This window comes from Stigmatopora argus, chromosome 1 (genome assembly GCF_051989625.1).
Source record: "Stigmatopora argus isolate UIUO_Sarg chromosome 1, RoL_Sarg_1.0, whole genome shotgun sequence".
NCBI lineage: Eukaryota > Metazoa > Chordata > Actinopteri > Syngnathiformes > Syngnathidae > Stigmatopora > Stigmatopora argus.
In genome coordinates, this window is record NC_135387.1 from 3,464,298 (window position 1) to 3,488,373 (window position 24,076).

General features: G+C 41.5%; 1 protein-coding gene across 5 annotated transcripts in view; it reads right to left on the reverse strand.

Moving 5' to 3' along the window:
• The window catches only part of LOC144075183 (disks large-associated protein 4-like), a 130,744-nt gene that overhangs the window by 11,404 nt on the left and 95,264 nt on the right, over positions 1 to 24,076 (reverse strand). For 4 of the 5 annotated variants that reach the window (XM_077602191.1, XM_077602112.1, XM_077602034.1 and 1 more), the window contains exons 3-6: positions 20,757 to 20,992; positions 18,989 to 19,066; positions 16,908 to 17,055; positions 16,446 to 16,659 (exon numbers count right to left, since the gene is read on the reverse strand). In XM_077602191.1, coding sequence (XP_077458317.1) covers positions 16,446 to 16,659; positions 16,908 to 17,055; positions 18,989 to 19,066; positions 20,757 to 20,992 — 676 coding nt within the window. The remainder of the gene's footprint in view (positions 1 to 16,445; positions 16,660 to 16,907; positions 17,056 to 18,988; positions 19,067 to 20,756; positions 20,993 to 24,076) is intronic. The other variant, XM_077602272.1, reaches the window with a different exon arrangement.

A 24,076-nucleotide genomic window follows, 5' to 3' on the forward strand; every position in this document is an offset into this window, starting at 1 on the left:
ACATAACTAGTGGTTTAATAGTAATAAAATGTGTTTAATCTAACTAAAATTGGGCAGATTTCGCCGACGGGAGACAGAGACGTTTGGGGGCGTGGGGGGGGTCGTTTTTTTTTCCACGACAACGCACTCGTAAACGGAACAAACAAATTTAAATTAACTTGGATTAATATATACAGACACTCAAACATACGTTTAATGTAACTTTACACAAAACTGAATTCTAATTTTGTTGTAATCTTTCGTTACCTTCGTTTTTCGGGTTGGCGGTTTGCCACGCCTCCGCGGACGATCGCGGGACCTTCTTTCCTCAGAAAGAATATCAGGAAATGACATAGCTGAGCTTCCCACGTATTGATTGTGGGTAATGAAGTTTTATTCTGAGAAAGGTTGCCATTGCCTATGGGTGTTGTGTGCAGGAGTATACTTCATTACCCAGAAAGCCCTCTTTTTGCATGCGCGTTGTGCGTTTCCTGGTCCTAGGAGGAACTCGTCTGAATTAATCGTTCCGTGCTCGTAAATATTGTTATACACGAAAGATATGCAAAAAAGACCTGGCTTGGTCGCATCACGAAATTTTGACCGCATCACGGGCGAATTATTCGATCGAAATTTCCCCCGTAAGACGAGCATTTTGTATGACGAGCGGTCGTATGACGAGGTACCACTGTATATCAAATCAATGTTTCCCATTGAAATGCACTAAAAACAAATTAATTTGATCCAAAACTCTGAAAAAAACACCAAAAAATAGGATATTGGAATGGAAAAACATTATTTGTTCTCATGTGCCATCTATTAACAGAGTAACAAATAACTAGTGGTTATAATGTTTAATAGTATTAAAATTAGACGGATTCCACGAAAAGGGACAGAGTTTTTGCACGGCAATGCGCTCGTAACATAAACTAATTTAAATTAACTTGGATTACGATACAGACACAAAAATAAATTTACCAGTGCTCGTAGAGACATTTACACGAGGGAGTTGCGACGAGATGATGTTCTGATAAGCAGCCTCTCGCATAAGATGTATGCTCGTATATCAAAATTTGTCTGTATCTCAAGGTATATATTTCCTTGAAATGTTATTCGCATCTCAAATTGCTCTCATGTCGGGGCACTCATATGTCAAGGTATTACTGTATACAAAAATAAACTAAAGAATTGCACATGTCCATAAGTATTCGAATCGTAAAAAAGAAATCATTTACATAAGATTGCCGTTAACTTCCGTTAAAAAAAAAGACGTCACAGGAGTGAGGGAGCAAGCAGAGGTCGTATGCCTCAATGGAAAGCAGTATGTATGTAGACAAGTGTTTGTCACTTTTATCATGGAAAACAAATTGAACGTTTGTCCCAAAACCATGAGATTTCACCGTACATGTTCCAACAGCACCATAACACGAGCCAGTGACTGAGAAAAGGAGAGACAGTCCCAGCACAGATGTATCTTGGGCTCAATTCACATTGGATCTACTGAATGATAAATATGTTACATTTATGACCCCTCGACTATTTAAACAAACTTTGCGATTGAAAACCGACACGTTTATCATCTGAAATTAAAACCGCATTTTTTTTTTTTTTAATTGTGCACTTTTGACGATGCTGGCCGAGGATGTAACACCGGCTAAACCCTTTATGTTTTGGTTCACATGCCATTGACGAGGGCGGCCACCCGGGATGCAAACCATTATTGGTATATACTGTTATCCTTCATCAGTTCGCGGCTTCAACATTCACAGCTTCAGTACATCGCATTTTTTTATATTAAGTACAAAAAAAAATAATGCTGAAACTTGCATGTGGGAGAGATTTCCCTGTTTTCTGCCATTTTTTCTTAGTGGCAAGCGGAAGACAAAATTAAAAAATAATAAATAAATAAATGGGGAGCGTGCGGTGGCCGGTCATTTTTATCTGAAAATAGACCTTTCTGAGCATCCAGGAGCCTCAGGGAGGGCGATTTTTTTTTATCAGAGCCCCGTGCAACCTTACGGGGGACGGCGTGACACGTATCTATAATCCTTATAAAGTGTAATTTATGGGTGTGTGTGTATGTTAAGATTCTCTCGCTACGTTTGTCCAAACTGTGCAACATTTTTTTAAGAAGAATACCTAATTACAATGTACAGCCGAAGTGGAGTTTGGTGTATTATTTCACACACGGGCATATCCACGCAGGCACAATGTCTTTTTAAACTAAAGTGAAAAATGTGTTTAAAGCCATACATTTTTGGCCTTACTTTTTTTTGGTGCGGCCCTACTAAACATTAAAATTATCAAGCACTGCTCATCCGCTAACAACATGGCAGCAGAGCCATCATTACATCACATCAACCTACACAAACTTTCTTGTGAAAATAACATGCATGTGAAAAACCACACAGGCAGTTCATGATACTAGTCCATGATGCTAGCTAGACTCAAAGAGGCTAAAAGTGATGAAATGCACTTTTGGATGGATTAACCATTAAGGAGTGCAAATAAAATCTTTTTAGGATCAGATATTAAAGGCCTATAATCATAATCTGTTGCACTAGTATGTAATTTGAAAAGCAGCTCTACCCCTTCTACAGATATCCGTGACTTGATAATCCAATTTCTTTTTACACAAGTGGTAAATGCATAAAACAATTCTGAAAATTCAATAATAGAATTTCAAAGAAAAATAAGTAAAGTTTACATTAGGGTCCTACAAGAACTCAACAGCAACTATTGATAGCAACAAACGTTGGATCCCCAGGGTGTGGTGGGAATGAGAAAGGCAGTGTACCAACAACAAGTCCACAATCAGACTGTGACACTTTCATACTGCAACTCCACATTTAGCGATACTGCATAAATTAGCTGTTCCAATATTTAATCAGTAATATCATGAAAATGAGTGCAAAAGTGAGCCATTCCCAGCTGACTCCAGATGCATGGGACACCCTGATTCGGTGGCCTGCCGATCGCAGGGCGCGAGGCAGACAACCATGGTGGCAATACCCATACCTAGGGCCAATTTAGAGTCTCCAATCAGCCTTCCATGCATGTTTTTGGAATGTGTCCTCCTTTCAACAGTCTCACTCTATCTCATATAATGACAATAAAAGCATTCAATTCAATTCAATTGGCTGTTTCACAACAACCACTATCCATGTTTCAAGATTCTTTCTTACGTACCTGTCCACCTTGGCTAAATTCTCCCATTGTTAATGATTGAAATTGCCCTTATTATTTCAGCGGCGCAGGGCATATTTTCATATGCTTTATTTATTTTAAGACATTACTAAATCAGTTCCTTATAATTTTCTCATTTTTGTTTTCCTCACATCTTTCATACAAAATTGTGACACTGACCATCGACCACATTTATTCATTCATTTTGAGAATTTTAAAGGGTTTAGTTGGTAGTTGTGTGATGACCGTGGAACGAATAAGATAATTTACATCTAAAGTACTGCTCTACTTATGAAATTTTCAAGTTACAAAAAAAGTTCTGGAACCAATTAATTTCGTAAGTATAGGTACGACTATACATCAAAACAATATAACGGGACAAATATATAATATATAATATAATTGAATATATATAATGTAATATAGATAGATATTTTCTAATGCGGTCGCATTCAATGTTGAGATGTATCAAATTGGCCTCATGCCAGCCACTAATTCCCAACCCTAAGGAGTTTATTGGGTAGCAACAGATCCAACTTCCATTCACTCTGCAGATGACCTCATCAATGAATGAGAGGAAGTGTGTATAATAGTTCAGGTTCAAGATGACTCATTGTCTCTCCATGGTGATACACAGACACAACAGGATACAAAAGCCAGCCAATGCAATGAACGCACCTTGTTTATGAGGTTTAAACTATAAACTCATTCACTGCCAGCTCAAATCACAGATTACGTGTAAAAGAAGGAAATTGACTTTGGAAACCCTCCAATAGAAATCTAGTCTGTTTTAACTGGAAGGGGCTGGAAGTTATTTCAGAGCTGCCAACTACTCCGGAGTTTACCCGAAAATGCAACCCGAACTCTGGGACTCCGGACAACCATCCTAAATTGGCATTTTTTTAAAGAAACCATTTCGGAAAAAGTACCAAATTTCCAATTTAAATGCCTCGAAATTCACACCATCGCTACGGGTTCTGCCATCTTGATTCAACTGCACTGTAATCCGGAAGAATTCGGTAACACGAGTTACAGGTTCTGATGAATGATCAGTCTTGTGCAACTTCAGCGTGGCAATCGATTCAGAATCGATTGCATAGGTAGCCTCTATCGCTTTAACATTTTTTTTTTTTTCATAAACGAAGAAAGTTTTATTAAGGCTGGCTAAAGCACCAGTCTTTTGTTTTGAAACAAATCCCATCATTTCCAGGGTTGCTCGATACGTAGATCGCAAAGGTACTACTGGTAGATCGCACGACAATAAGATTTGTCGGTCTGCTGCTTCCCTTAGGAACGCTATTATGAATTTGGCATACTATCTGCAGTAAGCTAGTGCATGAATCGTGATTTTCACCCTTGTTACCTCTCACTCCCATATATGTTGATAAATCTCACAACAGAATCTATTGTGAGCTAAATCAACATATATAACTGCTGAACTTTGTCAGGAGCCTGGAAAAAAAGGTAGCTCGTGGGAGGTTGAGTCCCCGAAAAGTAGATTTTAGAGCAAAACGTTTGGACACCATTGGTGTACATCATACCAATACTTGTATAAGATATGTAATAAAATATGAATATACTGAGCGTAACTCGCAGCCGTAGCTTCTGCGACATGAGAAGTAAATCGCAAAAGGTTTGCTCCTTGAAAAGTAGATCTTGGAGCAAAAACATGTGAGCGCCCCTGTTCTAAAGGAAGTTCAAGTAGGAGTACACAGCACACAATGTGCCTCCTCGGAATAAGTGCAAATTTGATCGCAATTTGGATGAACCTTTTAAGAAATCCAGATACTCACAGAACTTTATTTCTTCTTATTCGACGAAATATCCCATATTGACGCCGTCTCCAAAAGGACCGACATTTGCACGTTGCACAACATGCAAGGGCAACTTCAGCCTGGCACATGGTATAATTAGTGATTGTGAAACGCACGTAGAAGGACCCAAACAAAAAGTTACACTTATTTTCATTATGCTGTACTTTTAATAGTTTGCAAAAACGCAATATTTCAATTCATGTAAAACATGATAATAAGTTTGATTTAAATTGTCCCAAGCTTATTTTTTTGTTTCCATTTTATATCGATTTTGCGTGAATTGCATTCACTCCGGAAATACTCTGGAAATGGGACTAGTGTACTCCTGAAATGGGGTCGACGGGGGTTGGCAGCTCTGATATTTAATCCCACTAAAATTGGTTAAACATCTATTGGTTTCAGTGGCAGCCAAAGAGTTAACGTTAAACCAGAGAAAAATAAAAGCTGCAGTTTCATCATGTAAACAGCACCCTATCATTACGCATATTTTGGCTATAATGTTGGCGTAATTTGGAGTTGCTTCCAGAATGGCAATACGTGAATTCTATTCTCTGAAATGCAAAGACCTAACCTACAGATTAGCCAAGGCCGGATGCTTATTATTAATTCAATATGTAACATCAAGAACAGGGTGGCCCGGCGGCTGAGTGGTTAGCACGTCGGCCTCACAACGGGAGACCTGGGTTCAAATCCGGGTCGGTCCACCTGTGTTGAGTTTGCATGTTCTCCCTGGGACTGTGTGGGTTTTCTCCGGGTACTCCGGTTTCCTCCTGCATTCCAAATATTCCAAAGGTAGGAGTGTGAATCAATGTTCCCTCTAATTTTTCATTGGTCTGAGCAGAAAGTCAACCTCCCTGAGCGCACTGAGTACCAGTGTGAGCGACATCATCGGTACTCGGATGATTCGCCTAAAGACGTTTCGCCGACGGACGTTTGACAGACGGGCAGGTCGCCGAATGGACGTTCCGCCGAACGTTCATTCGGCCGAACGGAGGTTTCGCCGAAACGGGATTCGCGCGCTCGCCCCGCCCCCGGATCGTGTGTGTACAAGTTTTTCAACCTCGGCCCGCGGGCCATATACGGCCCGTTAGGATTTTTAATCCGGCCCGCCGCCGGTGTTGTCCAAATTATAGTAAAAATCAATGTTAGTCTACCATCAATGGCAGCCCGGGAATAAGCACTCTTGGGCGGGCAGATGTAGCAGAACCGAGCCGTAAAATGACAGCAATCGGGTCAAATCCATCCTAAAACAGCATTTAATGATTAAATACAAATACTGGAGCTCTTTGGACATTAGAACCGAGCCCAGGGAAGTGAATTCCTTGGTAAAATGTCGTGATGATATCGCGATGGAGGCAAAAAAACGTCTATATACGTCCATTCGCCAAACGGCTCAAAATGCTCTCAAATTCGGTCAAATCCAGCCGAAAACAGCGTTTAATGATTAAATACAAATACTGGAGCTCTTTGGACATTAGAACCGAGCCCATCATGGAGAAAGGGGTAAAAAAATAAAAATAAAAAAAATAAAAAATAAAAAAAAAATAAAAAAAATATGTTTTTTTTTTTTTACTGCGCGCCATAGGATTTCTGCTGCGCAGAGAAGACGAGAGTAGTGCGCAATTGCGCACGCGCGCAGCTTAGAGGGAACAGTGGTGTGAATGGTTGTTGGCACTGTTCCCTCTAAGCTGCGCGCGTGCGCAATTGCGCACTACTCTCGTCTTCTCTGCGCAGCAGAAATCCTATGGCGCGCAGTAAAAAAAAAAAAACATATTTTTTTTATTTTTTTTTTATTTTTTATTTTTTTTATTTTTATTTTTTTACCCCTTTCTCCATGATGGGCTCGGTTCTAATGTCCAAAGAGCTCCAGTATTTGTATTTAATCATTAAACGCTGTTTTCGGCTGGATTTGACCGAATTTGAGAGCATTTTGAGCCGTTTGGCGAATGGACGTATATAGACGTTTTTTTGCCTCCATCGCGATATCATCACGACATTTTACCAAGGAATTCACTTCCCTGGGCTCGGTTCTAATGTCCAAAGAGCTCCAGTATTTGTATTTAATCATTAAATGCTGTTTTAGGATGGATTTGACCCGATTGCTGTCATTTTACGGCTCGGTTCTGCTACATCTGCCCGCCCAAGAGTGCTTATTCCCGGGCTGCCATTGATGGTAGACTAACATTGATTTTTACTATAATTTGGACAACACCGGCGGCGGGCCGGATTAAAAATCCTAACGGGCCGTATATGGCCCGCGGGCCGAGGTTGAAAAACTTGTACACACACGATCCGGGGGCGGGGCGAGCGCGCGAATCCCGTTTCGGCGAAACCTCCGTTCGGCCGAATGAACGTTCGGCGGAACGTCCATTCGGCGACCTGCCCGTCTGTCAAACGTCCGTCGGCGAAACGTCTTTAGGCGAATCATCCGAGTACCGATGATGTCGCTCACACTGGTACTCAGTGCGCTCAGGGAGGTTGACTTTCTGCTCAGACCAACGAAAAATTAGAGGGAACATTGGTTGTTGGTCTCCTTGTGCCCTGCGATTGGCTGGCCACCAATTCAGGGTGTCCCCCGCCTCTGGCTCAAAGTCAGCTGGGATAGGCTCCAGCACCCCCGCAACCCTAGTGATTAAAGCGGTTCACAAAATGAAATGAGACATTTATAACACACCAAGCTGCGCCGGAAACTACTAAAAGTTTTGAGAAATAAGTGATTTCTGATAAACGTTTTGTCGTCTTCCTCCTCACATTGAACTCTTATCTTAGCATACTTATATGACACAAAGAATTTTTTTTATCAACAAATAATGTAATGTATATTTGGCGACTAGTCCCACGCTGATGACCGACGCCTGATCTTTTTTTTTAGCTTGTGCAGTGCTAACTAGCCCGCTACTGTCACCGTGTACTGATACCAGACAAGGCATTTAACTCCCATGAACATTAGCGGGAGGTATCGTATTTCGGTGATAAATACACCCTCAAAAGTGGCAGCAGTCGCCACGTTCACGCCACGCTGACAAGGGCGGTCACTGTACAACCAGCATCTCCTTCCTTCCTTTCTTCACCCACGTTAGCTAGCTACGTCAAGCCCCACAATACAATTTAGGTTAAAACAGGTGTGTTTCTGCTATCGCAACGGTTACATCAAACAGTCAGATATCTTGAATGAGGAGAATCTGATAAAATGACCTACTGGATCAGCCTTTTTTTGGCTCCATTCTTGAAATAGTGACGAGAAGAAGCGGGCAGGGGAACAAGCGCTACCATAAGATACACAGGGACGCTGAGAAAGAGGATTTTATAGTTCACGCCCTGCGACGAGGATTGGAAGGCGCGTCAGGTCTGGATCGGTTTCAGAACCTGCGATTGGCCAATTTTGTCATCAGTGTGATCAATGAACGCAGTCATTGGTTCAAATTTCAACCTTCTGTGATAGGCGAGCGTTCACTTGGCCATACGTCGCGGAAATGACTAACTCTCTGACTGTGGAAGTGGAAGGGCCGAGGCCAATTTAATTGGACGTCCATCGCCGTCAATGGCACTGAATGAAATATATTTCAAATTATTGTCGTTGTATTCATAATATTTATATAAGTGCGACAAAGTATTTGGGTCAAAGAGAGAAAGAAAAAAATAGGACTAAGAGAATAAAAACCCAATATTACAAGAATGAGGTCATAATAAGAGAAAAAAAATGTATTATCAGAATTAAAGTCACATTGTAATAATACAAAATTAAAGTCATAATATTACGATATTAGGAACGATACATTATATATTTACATTGGACCGCCTCTGTTAAAATGAACAAATTAATTGGGATGATTGATTATAGTTTGGTGTTTCTAAAATACAACCTGACCAGATGCCCTCAATATTGTTCATTGTAAGAGGCGCTGACATGCTTCATAGAGTACAGAGTAGTTAACTTAGCTGGATCCATAAATATTATGTTAAAAGTGTTATATGATGATTTTAATCTCCTCAACATTACATATTTTTCTTGTAATGTTATGACTTTATCCTTGTAATATTACAGTGTATTGCTTTATTCTTGTATGTATCATCTCATCTCATTTTCTGAAGCATGTTATCCTCATTAGGGTCGCGGGGGGTGCTGGAGCCTATACCAGCTGACTCCGAGCCAGAGGCGGGGTACACTCTGAATCGGTGGCCAGCCAAACGCAGTGCACAAAGAGACGGACAACCATGCACACTCACACACATAGATTGTCCAATTAGCCTACCATGCATGTTTTTGGAATGTGGGAGGAAACCGGAGTACCGGGAGGAAACCCACGCTGGCCCGGGGAGATCATGCAAACTCCACACAGGTGGACGTGACCTGGATTTTGAACCCAGAACCCCAGAGCTGTGAGGCCGACGTGCTAACCACTCGCTCCACCGGGCCGCCCATTCTTGTATGTTATTACTTCATTTCCATCGTCCTATTTTTTCCCATTTCTTGGTTCTTGGCCGTGATACTCCGTCGTGTACAGCACATGCTTCTCTTTGGGAACATTATAGGTGATATGAAATACAGACTATGCTTCAAAATCTAAATCACAGAATGTTTGCTATTTTTCATCCAGGAAAACAAATTTGACACCAAATCTCCTTGTCTTTTACCAGATCATCCAAAAAAAATCATGAGGGAACCCCCACTTTTTTCAGTGATTCTGGTATCAGAATTGGCTACATTTACATGGAAAAACTTTCAATAATCGGATCAGAGTTTAGATTAAAATTATGATTGGATACACTGGTTTTTTTTAAACAGTCCATTTAGAACTTGTTTATATATGACACCTTCGGTCAGATCATTTTCATATGCGCAGAAAAAGAAGCAGTACCGACCTCAATGTCAACAAACATCCCTCCATTCAGTTCTAATTTCAACATTTGCATTATTTCGCTTTTTTTTTTACCATTTACCAATTTTTTCCACAACTTTAAGATCTTTCAATATTGCCAGTCTTGTGCCCGACATGTCTTTTGACTACTAGCTTCCGGGAATAACAGAAGCGTATATACTGATGTCGCAGACATGTCTGGCAAAGATGGTCCGTTGCAAAAATTTGAATTAATTAATTTCCACGTCAGCTTAACAATTCTGAGGTCAAGAAAATGGCAAAGTAACACAGAGTTACTAGTATATTTTTACTAATAAATTAAGTAGCGGTGTCCCGGCGGATGAATGGTTAGCACATCGGCCTCACAGTTCTGGGGTCCTCGGTTTGATTCCAGGTGGGTCCTTACTCTGTGGAGTTTGCATGTTCTCCCCCGGCTTGCGTGGCATTTTTTCCAGGTACTGCGGTTTCCTCCCACATCCCTAAACCATGCTTTGTTGGCTGGTTGAACACTCTAAATTGCCTAAAGGTGTGAGCGTGAATGATTGTCTCAAACTGGGATTGAACGTAGGACCCCAAAACTATGAGGCCGACCCACTAACCACTTAGATGGCAGGCCGGCCCTAGTTAATTTATTTGTAGAAATACACCAGTAACTCTGTGTTACTTTGCCATGTTTTTGGCTTCGGTGGAATTTGAACCATTCCAAGACCCTATAGTTGCATTCATTTATTCATTCATTCATATTCCGTACCGTTGCTGGAGCCTAACCTAGCTGACTTTGGACGAAAGGCAGACTACACCCTAGACTGGTCACCAGTCAGCCGTAGGGCACATATCGAGAGAAAAACAACCATACTGCCTCACAATCATGCCGCCACCAGCGGGAATCAAGCCCGCGCCTTCCTGCACCGAAGTCAGGCGAGTCAACCTCCACACCACGAGGCGGGCCTAATGTTGCAGAGGTGGTATATTACAAGCTTTTTTTTCTACACCATTTACCCCTCCAAAACTAGTTTCATCCGTATCATGTTACACAGCAGACCTACGTGTTTTTTAAGAAAAACATTTCATCCCCTAAAGTGAAAGTTTGCATTCTTTGAGCATTCAAAGTTTTAAAAGGTGAATTGTAGTTTAAAAATGTGTTATAAAAAGATAATATTAATGGCGGCCGGTGGCACGAGTGGTTAGCGCAGGGTTTGGGAACCTTTTTGACAGAGAGAGCCATAAACAATTCATATTTTCAGATGTTATTCTTTGAGAGCCATATTCAGAATTTACTAAAAGTAAAAATATATGTAAATACGTGCATTTTTAGTAATTTCAACGCTGTTAAAGTAAAAAAAGTCTTGGAATTCTTTTAAGAAAATTGTTACCCTGATGCTAATCAACGGGATGTATGCATGCAGAAAGGTTTAATTACAAAATTGAAGATTAAAGCAACTCTAGATATAGTGTCCACATTTTAGCTCACAGTTTAGCGGAGAGCCAAATGCATCCATCAAAGGAGCCACATGTGGCTCCCAAGCCATAGGTTCCCTACCCCTGGGTTAGCGCGTCAGCCTCACAGCTCTGGGGTCCTAGGTTTAATTCCAGGTCAGTTCACCTGTGTGGTTTTGCATGTCCTGTGTGCCCTCCCACAGATTAATTTTAGCCTTATTGTATCCCGGTGGTTACTCCGGTTTCCTCCCACATTCCAAAAACATGCATGGTAGGCTGATTGGACTAAATTATCCCTAAGTATGGGTGTGAGAGTGCATGGTTGTCCGTCTCCTTGTGCCCTGCGATCGGCTGGCCACCGATTCAGGGTGCCCCCCCGCCTCTGTCCCGGAGTCAGCTGGGATAGGCTCCAGGACCCCCTGCAACCCTAATGAGGATAAAGCGGTTCAGAAAATGAGATGAGATGAGATGTATCCCAGTGAGCATGGGGTTAGCGCGTTGGTCTCACAGTTCTGGGGTCGAGGATTTGATCCCAGGTGGGTCCTTACTGCATGGCCTTTGCATGTTCCCTCCGTGCTTGTGTGGGTTTTCTCACACTCTAGATATGAGTGTGAGCGTGAATGATTGTCCGTCTCTTTGTTCCCTACGATTGGCTGGCCACCAATTTAGGGTGTCCCCCATCTGGTGCCCGAAGTCAGCTGGGATAGGGTCCAGCACCCCTGCGACTCGTGATGATAAACAGTAGAGAAAATGAATGAATGTATTCACTGTTTTAAAATTTATCAATACAGTAATACCTTGACATACGAGTGTCCCAACATACGAATAATTTTAGATATGAAGAAAATTCCGAGCAAATTTTTGCCCTGCGATACGAGACAAATTTGAGATAGGTGTAATATATTGATAATGATAGTTGCCTCGGGTTATGGAAGTGTGTGTAACCACGCCACCTGGAGCTGTGGGGTAGCACAGCGTAACCCGGACGTAGTAGTGTTGTGTGTCCGGTTTGTGTGTGTATGTGTTGTTGGACTGTGGCAATAAAGAGCTACACGTGTTTTACCCTGGGCTCCGCCGTCTATTGCTGTTATGGATATATTAACAGTTATATAAACTGCAAAGTTATTACAGTGGCGACGAGGATGGGATCCCTTTCCAGCGGTAGGGATTAAAAGTTTCGGACGAGGAGATTAAGGCGTTACAAGGAGGTAACGTGACTTTGCAGACTAGCATTAGCACGAGTGCTAAGCTAACGGCGGCGCTGCATCATGGCCAGATTCCTGGGAAATCTCGGCGAATACGAGGCACTTAAAGAAGATTTTGAATCTTATTTGGAACGTTTTGAGCAATGGATGATCATCAACGAAGTGGAGGAAGGTAAAAAAACCAACGTGTTCCTGTCTATAATAGGCGCAGAGGCCTACGGACTGTTGAAGGGCCTTTGCATACCAGAGAAGCCTAGTAGCCTCTCATATGAGGTGCTAAGTGGAAGATTAGCATCTCATTACAACCCGAAACCGCTGGTGATCGCGGAGCGATTCAAGTTTCAAAAGAGGAATCAGAGAGAGAACGAGTCTGTGTCGGATTATATTGTGGCGTTGAAGCAGCTATCCAGCCACTGCGAATTTGGTCTTCATTTGGACGAAGCAATGAGAGACAGATTTGTTTGTGGATTGAGAGTGGAAGCTATTCAGAGAAGATTACTCACGGAGCAAGATCTAACATTTAAAAAAACATGTGAACTGTCGTTGTCCATGGAGATGGCATCAAAGAGTACGTTGGAGTTCGCTAGCAAAATGGAAGAACCTGCCACATTAAATAAGATTGACCAGGAAAAGACAAGCAAAAGTGCGTGGAAATACCAACCAGCCACCAGCGATTGAAAAAGTAAAACCACAAGTGGAAAATTCAGACCACAGAGAAGAGAAAATCATCAACCCTGTTACAGATGTGGACTAAGCAACCACGCCGCTCAGGAATGCAGGTATAAAGGAGAGACATGTTACAAGTGTTCAAAAGGAGGACACATAGCAAGGATGTGTAAAACTAAAAATTGGCAAGGACACACACAGTATGTAAAAGGAAATAAAAATGAGACAACAGGAAGTGCGGATGATGAACTGTGGGAGTCATATCGCTTGAATGCCGTGTATCCCAGAAATGCTGTCGGGAATTGGAGGAAGGAAATGACAGTACAGGTCATATTAGAAGGAACTCCTCTAGAGATGCAACTGGACACAGGGGCGGCTGTAACACTTGTTTCAGAAATAGTGTATAAGAAGCACCTCTCTCATCTGCCTTTGGAAGTAAGTAAAGTGCAGCTGTCAACTTTTTCCGGAGAGAACATTCCTTTGATGGGACAAGTGACGGCCAAGGTAAAATATGGGACCCAGGGTGGGGAGCTACCATTAGTGATCGTAAAAGGTGACAGACCAGCCCTACTTGGCCGTAACTGGCTCAAAAACTTCAAACTGGACTGGGCACGCATCTTCTCAGTTATACCAGCAAGGGGCGGTAACGATGCAGATGAGGAGTATGGTGACTCAAAGCCCAAGAAAGTGCGTGCAGTACCCCGTGAGCAAAAGCACAAGCGCTCCAAGGATTCACAGGATGAAAGTGAGGACTCCGAGGAAAAACTCCCCAAAACCAAAAATGATTCAGCAGATGACTTTGGTAGTGATGACCAAGACAACGACTTTGGAGAGGAAGATGAAGACGGAGGAAGTGACATAGAACATACAGTACAACAATGTGACGCCTGTCAGAGTGTGAGGAAACTACCTGCAACCGCACCTCTACACGTCTGGAAATGGCCGACTAGAGTTTGGCAGAGAATACATATTGACTTTGCAGAGAAAGACCAACACCATTTTTTAGTACTAGTGGACAGTCATTCAAAATGGCTGGAGGTCATCGCCATGGCAACAACCACAGCAGCCAAAATGATTGAGGTGTTGCGGAACATTTTTTCTTCCTACGGGCTTCCTGAGGAGATTGTTTCTGACAACGGACCTCAATTCACTTCGCAGGAGTACAAGACATTCCTGCTGAGCAACGGAATAAAACAAACTTTGGTACCAGCTTACCATCCCGCTTCCAATGGAGCGGCAGAGCGAGCAGTTCAGACAGTGAAAGCATCACTGCTGAAACAAGTACTCGAGGAGAAGAAACAAAAGGTCACAATAACTATGCAGCACAGGCTAGCTAACTTCCTGATAGCATACAGGAGTACACCGCACACTGTTACAGGATGTGCACCAGCGGAACTGTTTTTAAAACGTCAAATCAGGACCAGGTTCAGCTTACTGAAACCAGATCTCGCTCGAGTGGTGGAAGCAAAACAAGAGAAGCAGAAACACTATCATGATAGAACCACCTCCAAGCTGAGACATCTGGCTGAGGGTGACTCAGTTCTGATCCGGAATTTCCGTGGAGGGAAGGAGAGGTGGACAAAAGGAACAGTGGAAAAGAGACTCGGACCAGTCACCTACCTGGTGTGGAATGGTGTGAGCCGACGCTCGATCCACATTGATCATCTGCTGTACAACCAACCGTCCAGACCAGAGACATTGGAGCTGCCGGATGAGCAGCTGGACATCACAAACAAGTACCCTGTGGTGGTTCACGCAGATGTGGGGGGGAAAGGCACACCTGGAGCAGTAGGTGGTAGCCCGTACTCACCTGAAGAGACACGTGTAACATCTTCGCCAGGCTCAGTGGCCTGTGACAAGACAGTTACACCTGACAACCGAGCAGTCAGTTCCCCAGAGGTGTGTGGGCGCAGGTACCCAGTGAGAGATAGAGCACCTCCGAAGCGACTGAATTTGTGATCGGTCAGTTGTGAGGAACGTCGTTCCTAAAATAAAAGAGTTCCTGTTCATACAAAAATGTGAAAAGAGTTCCTGAGATTGAAATGTCAAAGACTGGAATATTGAGTCTAATGGTTGTGTTAGCAGTAATAATTTAGTTACAAGTTGAGAAGTAAAATTATAAAAAGTTAATGAGGCAAAGATAATTGTTGGAGTTGAGTGCTAAGTCTAAATAGGAACTTCATAGTTAAAGGGGGAGGAGTGTAATATATTGATAATGATAGTTGCCTCGGGTTATGGAAGTGTGTGTAACCACGCCACCTGGAGCTGTGGGGTAGCACAGCGTAACCCGGACGTAGTAGTGTTGTGTGTCCGGTTTGTGTGTGTATGTGTTGTTGGACTGTGGCAATAAAGAGCTACACGTGTTTTACCCTGGGCTCCGCCGTCTATTGCTGTTATGGATATATTAACAGTTATATAAACTGCAAAGTTATTACAATAGGAGCATACGAGACGGTTCCTGATGCAGCAGCCAGGTGGCCAAGTATGGGAGAGGCTGCTTATGAGAACAGCATCGCTCTGTATTTCTCACCGCATCTCCCTCGCGTAAAGATATCTATGATCACCGGCCTTACAGTTAGCATTTTTTGTGTTTTTTGCGTTAATCAGTGCAGAATTAAGTGAAAAAATAATGGGTCCAAAGCAAGCTGGTGCAATGAAGGTTAGTGAGAAGAAAAAGCATATGATGACAATCGATATTAAGCATGAAAGCGTAACTAAAATGAGATTATAACTTATTTTTAAGTGTGTATATATAGAAATCTAAGTTCAATTTACAAAGTTTAATTTAAAGTTTCTGTTATGTTACGTAGTGTCACAAAAGTGATGCAAACCGAACCTCCAACGCACACAAAGCCGTTAGTTGCTACCTGTCTCGAAGGTAAGAACTCAATACACTATAGGCATTTGTTACTTTGTGGGTGTAGGTGGGGAATTAGAGCAATTAAAAAATGTAAAATTCTATTTTTAGGTGTGTTTTTTTCAGAGGGTGGGAATGGATGAATTTGTATTTAGTTTTTTTAGATGGGAAAAATTGATTTGAGATACGAGTAAATTCACATACGAGCTCGGTCCCGGAACACATTAACCTCGTATCTCAAGGTATTACTGTATCTATATAATCTAATACTACTGGTTGTTTTCTCTACCACTAGAGGAAACTCAGACACCAGAAGTGGTAAACATACTAGTGTATAAGTAATTAATGCACAAACATGCTAGTATTACACATGGGCATATTTTATAAAGCGGTTTGTGAATTATACATAATTGTCACATCAAATTTGACACTGAAAAATACTCACTTGTATTTGAGTTGTAGCTTTTGGCTGTGGGTGGTGGTGAGTCAGAGTCCCCTGAGGCTGTATCTTCATCTTGTGAGCAACCAGCCTGGATGGCCCTCAGGTAGCTGTGACTACGTGATCTAAAGCAGGTTGGCGTAGGAAGGTCCAAGGCTTCCAATGACTGGAATTCCCCCTCACAGTGTGGAACAGAGTGGCCAAAGTCATGGCCACATGCCTGAAAGATTGTGTCCAGACTCACATGCTAAGGCCAGAAAATAGACTAAGTGACATGCATTAACTAGCTACACCTTTAGATGCCTACTGCTCGGTTTTGAAGTACGTATTGATCATAATGAGGATTTTTCTTACCACTGTCGTTCATTATCAATACTACTTTTTTTTTAATTCATGATTTAAAATGAGTCCCTGGCCCAATAAATATTGGGAGAAATCCTGATTAAAAGTAATGTGAGAAACCCATACCTGAAAGGCAAACTCCCTGGTTAGGGTACCCGGACAAAGGCTGAAGATTTTATGTCCAAGACCAGGTGGCGTCTCCTGTTGTCTAACCAGGCAGTCTAAGTTGTCGAGACTCCGATTGGTGGACAGCTCTTTAAGGGAAGGCAGAGAGCTGTGGAATTGAGTGCAATGATTAAGAGTGCAGTGCAAAAAGCAGTCTTTTGTATACTGGAGTAACTTGAAATCCTACTCCAAAATTCCCCAGTGTAATTTTAGATTAAAAACAGATATTTCACCTGGCATAGTGAAATGAGTCGAAAGTCACACAGATAAGATTTTGAGATGAAAGGCAAAAAGGTTTTACAGTCATAGATCTTCTTACGAATGCTTGTAGGTACGAAATTTTCAGGTTACGAAATTTTTTATATGGAAATGAGTGACTCGAGATACGAAAAAGATTCAAGTTACGAAATCTCCCAAAAAGTGAATGCATTTCCTTATCCGTTATTTTATTTTGAAAATATTGTCGCGGATGCAGAGTCTCACGTTAGAACATTGCTACCCTCTACTGGGCTCTCATTTCATCGCTCTCATTCTATCTCAAATAATGACAATGAAAGTATTCAATTCAATTGGCTGTCTCACAACAACCACTATGCATGTTTCAAGATTCTCTCTTACATACATGTCCACCTCAGCTAAATGCTTCCCTTATTAATGATTGCAATCCACCTTATTATAAGCGATTAAAACCCGTACAAATGCAACACGGCACATATTTTCACACACACAAAAACACGCATACACACACACACACATAGAGCACACGTAAAAGTCTAAACTGTAGTACAAAGTGGATGGCTTTCGGCCCTGGTAGAATGGGCTCTTGCCGCCATTTGGCGGACAAACACGGGTATTACAACGCACATACTAACGGCCCCGGAGGGAACAATTTCAGCGGGGCAGGGCACCATTTTCATATCCTTTATTTATTTTAAGATAATAATAAATCATTTCCTTATAATTCTCTCTCATTTTTGTGTGTTTCCTCACATCTTTCATATAAAATTGGGACAGTAACCAATTTTAAAGGGTATAGTTGTGTGAAGACCGTGGAACAAATTAGAGAATTTTCATATAAAGTACACCTCTACTTACGAATTTTTCTAGTTACGAAAAAAAGTTCTGGAACCAATTAATTTTCGTAAGTAGAGGTATGACTTCCATAATTTTTTTTATATAAAGTACACCTACTTACAAATTTTTCTAGTTACGAAAAAAGTTCTGGAACCAATTAATTTTCGTAGGTATGACTTCAATAACAAGCAAATAAATATCCCATATTTTTTAAAATGGCACATTTCATAAAAAGTAGAATACCAAATTGTCATTTATTACCTCGAAATTTACTATAATGCTCTCCCTTTCTTTTCTGTTTTTGTAAATATCCACACAGTGAATCCTTAATTAACAGCTACCACTACCCATTATAATAAACCTACATTGTAAAAAAGTGCCATTTTCCCATAGTTTTTTTTCTGATATTGGAAATCCAGACACGCGTAACACCCAACTTCAAGTCGCGATAACTTGGAGATAAAATGTAGAACAAATATATTAAAAATCTCAGTTTGTTCTTTTTATGACTGTAACAAATAAAATCACTTTGACTCATTTGATCTTTGCCAGGTAACATACTGTATGTTAAAAAGTGAATCTTAGGTTTAAAATAGCAGCACAGAAGAAACATTTATGAGGAATTGTGCTTGGTATTGTGTCACTTTTTGACTTGTCTAAGATATGCACTATTTCTGGAAAGTTTCCTCTGTTCTGGTTTGCAAAATTGGCACTGGGTGTAAATGAGAATTTTTGTGCTTTGGACAGAAGGTGGCTTGAAGCGGTATTACAGTCACTTTGCATGTTTTTGGAATTAGGACATCAAAAGTAGGGAAGAGTCTTGTGACGATACATGTGTTGATCAAGGAAGGCAGACACAAAGACTGGTGGGAAAGTTGATTAAAAAAAGATGCTTGGTAGTGGGGTTGGAGCAAGTGAGACGAGCTTGGTTTATTGGTCATTCAGCTTGCCTTATGGATGGCACTGACCTCAGATGATGCAAAGAGCATGCACTCTGTAGTGGAGACCATAGAAAATCCTCCCGCATGAGAGCGTAGCAACGAGGCCTGTCAGTGTGGATGAAGGGTTAAAACACACTGCACATATTCACCTAGTCTTGTTTTTATTACAGTAATATACATACATGCTTTTCGAGAATGTGTTCTCATTTGACTACTATACAAGTACTATGTCGTATTCTTGATCAGCATGATGCTAATCAGCAACGTACAGTAATACCTTGAGAGACGAGCTTAATGCGTTCCGGGACCGAGCTCATATGTCAATTTACTCGGATCTCAAATCAATTTTTCCCATAGAAATAACTAAATTCAAATTAATCCGTTCCCACTCTCTGAAAAAACACCAAAAATAGGATATTACAATGGAAAAACATCTTTTTATTTGTTCTAATTCACCACCTACTCACAAAGTAACAAATACCTATTTAGTGGTTATGTTCAATACTAAAATGTGAAATTATTCAGTACAGACAGACCGTAGCGTTTACTGCGGGGTGCATGGAGGACTGAGAGAGAGGACAGGAGACAGACGGACAGAAACGTGCTCGAAACAATAACAAACTTTAAATTTAACTTAAATGACCTTATATTACAATACACACACTTAAATGGGTGTAACTTTGTTGTGCTATAACCTAGGCAAAGGTGTTAATGTATTCCACCGTGGCTTATGAGTCGGAACTTGCTGCGTCCCCGTGCCTCGCAACGGAGTGTATTCCCCCCAGTTTGTTTTTTAAAATTATCAAACCAGCCACGACTCGGTTTGAAGGGTTCAGATGGTGTCTTTTTCAGATGTTTGCTTTGCTTTTAAGTCCATGTAGATTCCGGTGGCTTTCTCGCAGATTATCGACTCGGTCACGATATCTCCCGCTAACTGTTTATCTTTTAACCATATTAAACAAAGTCTCTCCATCTCGTTATGAATGTCACTGTGCATCTTGGAAATGATGGTTACCACTTCATTGCACTGTCTTGCTTTGGACCCAGTTGTTTTGGATTTTGCACTGATAAATGCAAAAGATAGATATCTTTACGCGAGAGAGATGCAGCGAGAAAGACAGCTGTTCTCACAAGCAGCCTCTCGCATACTCGGCCACTTGGCGGCCGCATCGGGAACCGTCTCGTATGCTCGTATCTCAAATTTTTCTCATATCGCAAAGCAAAAATTTGCTAGGAAATTTCCTCATATCTCAAATTTCTTGTATGTTGGGAAACTCGCATTTCAAGGTAATACTGTATTTCATTTTTGATGGAATATTTCCCCCTGCTGACTAGCTTAGGAAACGCCAGGACAACCAATGGGAAATCGGTTTTTAGTCAGGTTCTGTTAGAGCAGGGGTGCTCAATACGTAAATCGTGATTTACCAGTAGCTCACTAAGGTATTACTGGTAGATCGCGCGACAACAAGATTTGATTTAGTCTGTTGCTTCCCTTTGCAAAGCTATTTAGAATTTGGCATATCTGCAGTAAACGACCTCATGAATCGGTAATAGACTTTCACCCCATTACCTGCCACTCCCCTGTATAGTGATAAACCTCGCAATAGAGTATATCGTGAACTATATCAACATACATAACTGCAGAGCTTTGTCAGGAGCCTAGAAAAAAAAGGAAGATCGCGCGAGGTTGACTCCTTGAAAAGTTTGTCATGAAGCAAAAAAGTTTGAACACCTTTGTGTTAGAGGAAAAAAATGACCCAATTATGAAGATGAGCACTTGTGCTGTGGGACTCACTTGTACGCAGGTGGAGGTGGCTGCTGTTCGCTGAAGGACTGCTGAGTGGCCTTAAGATAGCTTTGACGACGGGCTGCAGATTTGGGGGAAGGCTTGGGACTACCCTCTGAATCATCGCTGTCCTCCATGTCTCCCATTGCTTTCACATAGCTGCCACTGCGCATCCTTTGACATGGGATTTCTGTTCCTTTCGCTCGGCTGAGACCTAAAGTACCGGTGCAGTCCCCCCGTGGAACCTGGATTGCATTAGCATATTTTCATTTTAAACTTGACATCAATGAGTGAATTTATTTCTAAAATACTACATGATAAATCAGATTCTCCTAAGAACGTTTTTGATCTCTCTCTCTCTCTCTCTCTCTCTCTCTCTCTCTCTCTCTCTCTCTCTCTATATATATATATATATATATATATATATATGTATATATATATACATATATATGTACATATATATAAATAAATAAATATATATGTACATATATAAATATATATATATATATATATATATATATATATATATATATATATATATATATATATATATATATATATATATATATATATATATATATCACAAACGTTCTAAGGAGAATCTGATTTATCAGAGTGGTTAGTACATCGGCCTTACAGCTCTGGGGTCCTGAGCAATGCTCCCTCTAAGCTGCGCGCGTGCGCAGCTGCGCACTACTCTCGTGCTCTCTGCGCAAGCAAACATGCAGCGCACAAAATAAAATCCAACCAGAATTGACAAAAATATACACATTACAATTTTTCTGCGCCATTTTTCAAAACAACTCAGAGAGTGACAGCCTATCACAGACAAACAAAAAGAAACGGTAATTTCAGATAAAACTATGACTAACACTGTCTAGCCAATGATATGATTAGCTTCACATCCCATGTGTTTTCTTTCACGGCATGAGTAAATGTTAATGACATTAATTGGCTGCGTTATTTACGCTGTATTGCAGGTTAGCATATAGCTAACAGTTTGTCCGAGCTGCTGTCAAGGCTTTATCACGGCGAAACGACCGGGCTGCGGCAGAGCCACTCAACAAGGCAAAGTAAAAAAAGAAATCCGGTTCTTTTAAGAGGAAATGGCTGTCGGAGTGTGTGCACATAGAGGAACAAACATTGAAATTGGGTGAGAAAGGTCTCCTCTGCAAAACATGCAGCGAAGCTAAAGTTGTTAGCGAGTTTTCCGATGGAAAAATATTGCATATAGATGCAAGTTTAACTATAAAGTGACACCTTCAGCAGAACAGTCATTTGAATGAGAAGTGAGAAGGACAGATGTGAAAAATACAGTAAAATTTAAGTCAGATTTGTGGATATTCTAGTGACATTTTTTAACATGTTTTATTCATAGATTCTAATAATTAAATTTTATTATGACTAGATCATTTATGGGTGGTAGACATGCACCTGCTTATGGCAGGTGTGATACTGGTGTGTGCCCATAGCGAGCAATGATGATAATAATAATAATAATAATAATCGGACATAGGCCCTGTCGTTATTATCACAACACAAAAGCCTACTTGTCATCACACGCAGAAACTGCGTGTGACGAAATTGATGGTGCTTCTCCATAAACTACGTTTAATCGGCAAAAGACCTAATAAGTGTAAGTTACGGACTTGTAATTTGTCATTCTGCTGTTGAGGATACAGGTCGCTTACCTCGCGCTTACCTTTCACTGTCTTCCACTTACCTTTCCTCAGTCAGCTAGTAGGAGGCAGATCACCAACCAAACATCTGTTCATATACCGCAGAGGGGAATGTGTGTTATGTTAGCGCGAGTTTAGATTCCTGATGGATGTGGGGAAAAAACTGTCCTTAAGCCTATTTGTCCGTGCTTTGTGGGACCTATAGCGTCTGCCAGAGGGCAGCAGCTGGAACAGATTGTGACCAGGGTGGTAAGGGTCCCCTATGATGTTCTTGGCTCTGCTGAGGTAACGAGGGCTGGCAATGTCTTCAAGTGAGGGCAGAGAGCAGCCGACAATCCTCTGGGCAGTGTTAATCACTTTCTGCATGGCCTTTTTGTCTGCCGCCGTGCTTCCAGCGTACCACACTGTGATGCCGTACGCCAGGATGCTCTCTACAGTGGTTCTATAGAAGGTTCTCAGAAGATTGGTGCCCAAGTTGTTCTTCCTAAGTACCCTGAGGAAATGGAGTCGTGTCTGAGCCTTCTTCACCACTGCCGTGGTGTTTGTAGACCATGAGAGCTTGTCCGTGACGTGGACCCCCAGGAATTTAAAGGACTGGACCCTGTCTACACATACTCCATTTATGAGGAGTGGGGCCAGATCTGTGCCGTGTTTGCGAAAGTCCAGGATGATTTCTTTAGTTTTCGTGGTGTTCAGTGTGAGATTGTTCACCGAGCCCCACGAAGACAAATTGTTGACCTCATCTCTGTAAGCCGACTCATCCCCTCCTGAGATGAGTCCGACCACACTGGTGTCGTCAGCGAATTTGATGATGGTGTTAGACTGGTGGGTGGGGATGTTGCTCACACTGGTACTCAGTGTGCTCAGGGAGGTTGTCTTTCTGCCCAGACAAACAAAAAATTAGAGGGAATGTGTGTATGTGTGTATGCGTGTATGTGTGTATGTGTGTATGTGTGTATGTGTGTATGTGTGTATGTGTGTATGTGTGTATGTGTGTATGTGTGTATGTGTGTATGTGTGTATGTGTGTATGTGTGTATGTGTGTATGTGTGTATGTGTGTATGTGTGTATGTGTGTATGTGTGTATGTGTGTATGTGTGTATGTGTGTATGTGTGTATGTGTGTATGTGTGTATGTGTGTATGTGTGTATGTGTGTATGTGTGTATGTGTGTATGTGTGTATGTGTGTATGTGTGTATGTGTGTATGTGTGTATGTGTGTATGTGTGTATGTGTGTATGTGTGTATGTGTGTATGTGTGTATGTGTGTATGTGTGTATGTGTGTATGTGTGTATGTGTGTATGTGTGTATGTGTGTATGTGTGTATGTGTGTATGTGTGTATGTGTGTATGTGTGTATGTGTGTATGTGTGTATGTGTGTATGTGTGTATGTGTGTATGTGTGTATGTGTGTATGTGTGTATGTGTGTATGTGTGTATGTGTGTATGTGTGTATGTGTGTATGTGTGTATGTGTGTATGTGTGTATGTGTGTATGTGTGTATGTGTGTATGTGTGTATGTGTGTATGTGTGTATGTGTGTACGTGTGTATGTATGTGTGTATGTGTGTGTGCATGTGTGTATATGTGCATGACCGGACGTTTGGTCGACGGACGTTCGGTCGACGGACGTTCGGTCGACGGACGTTCGG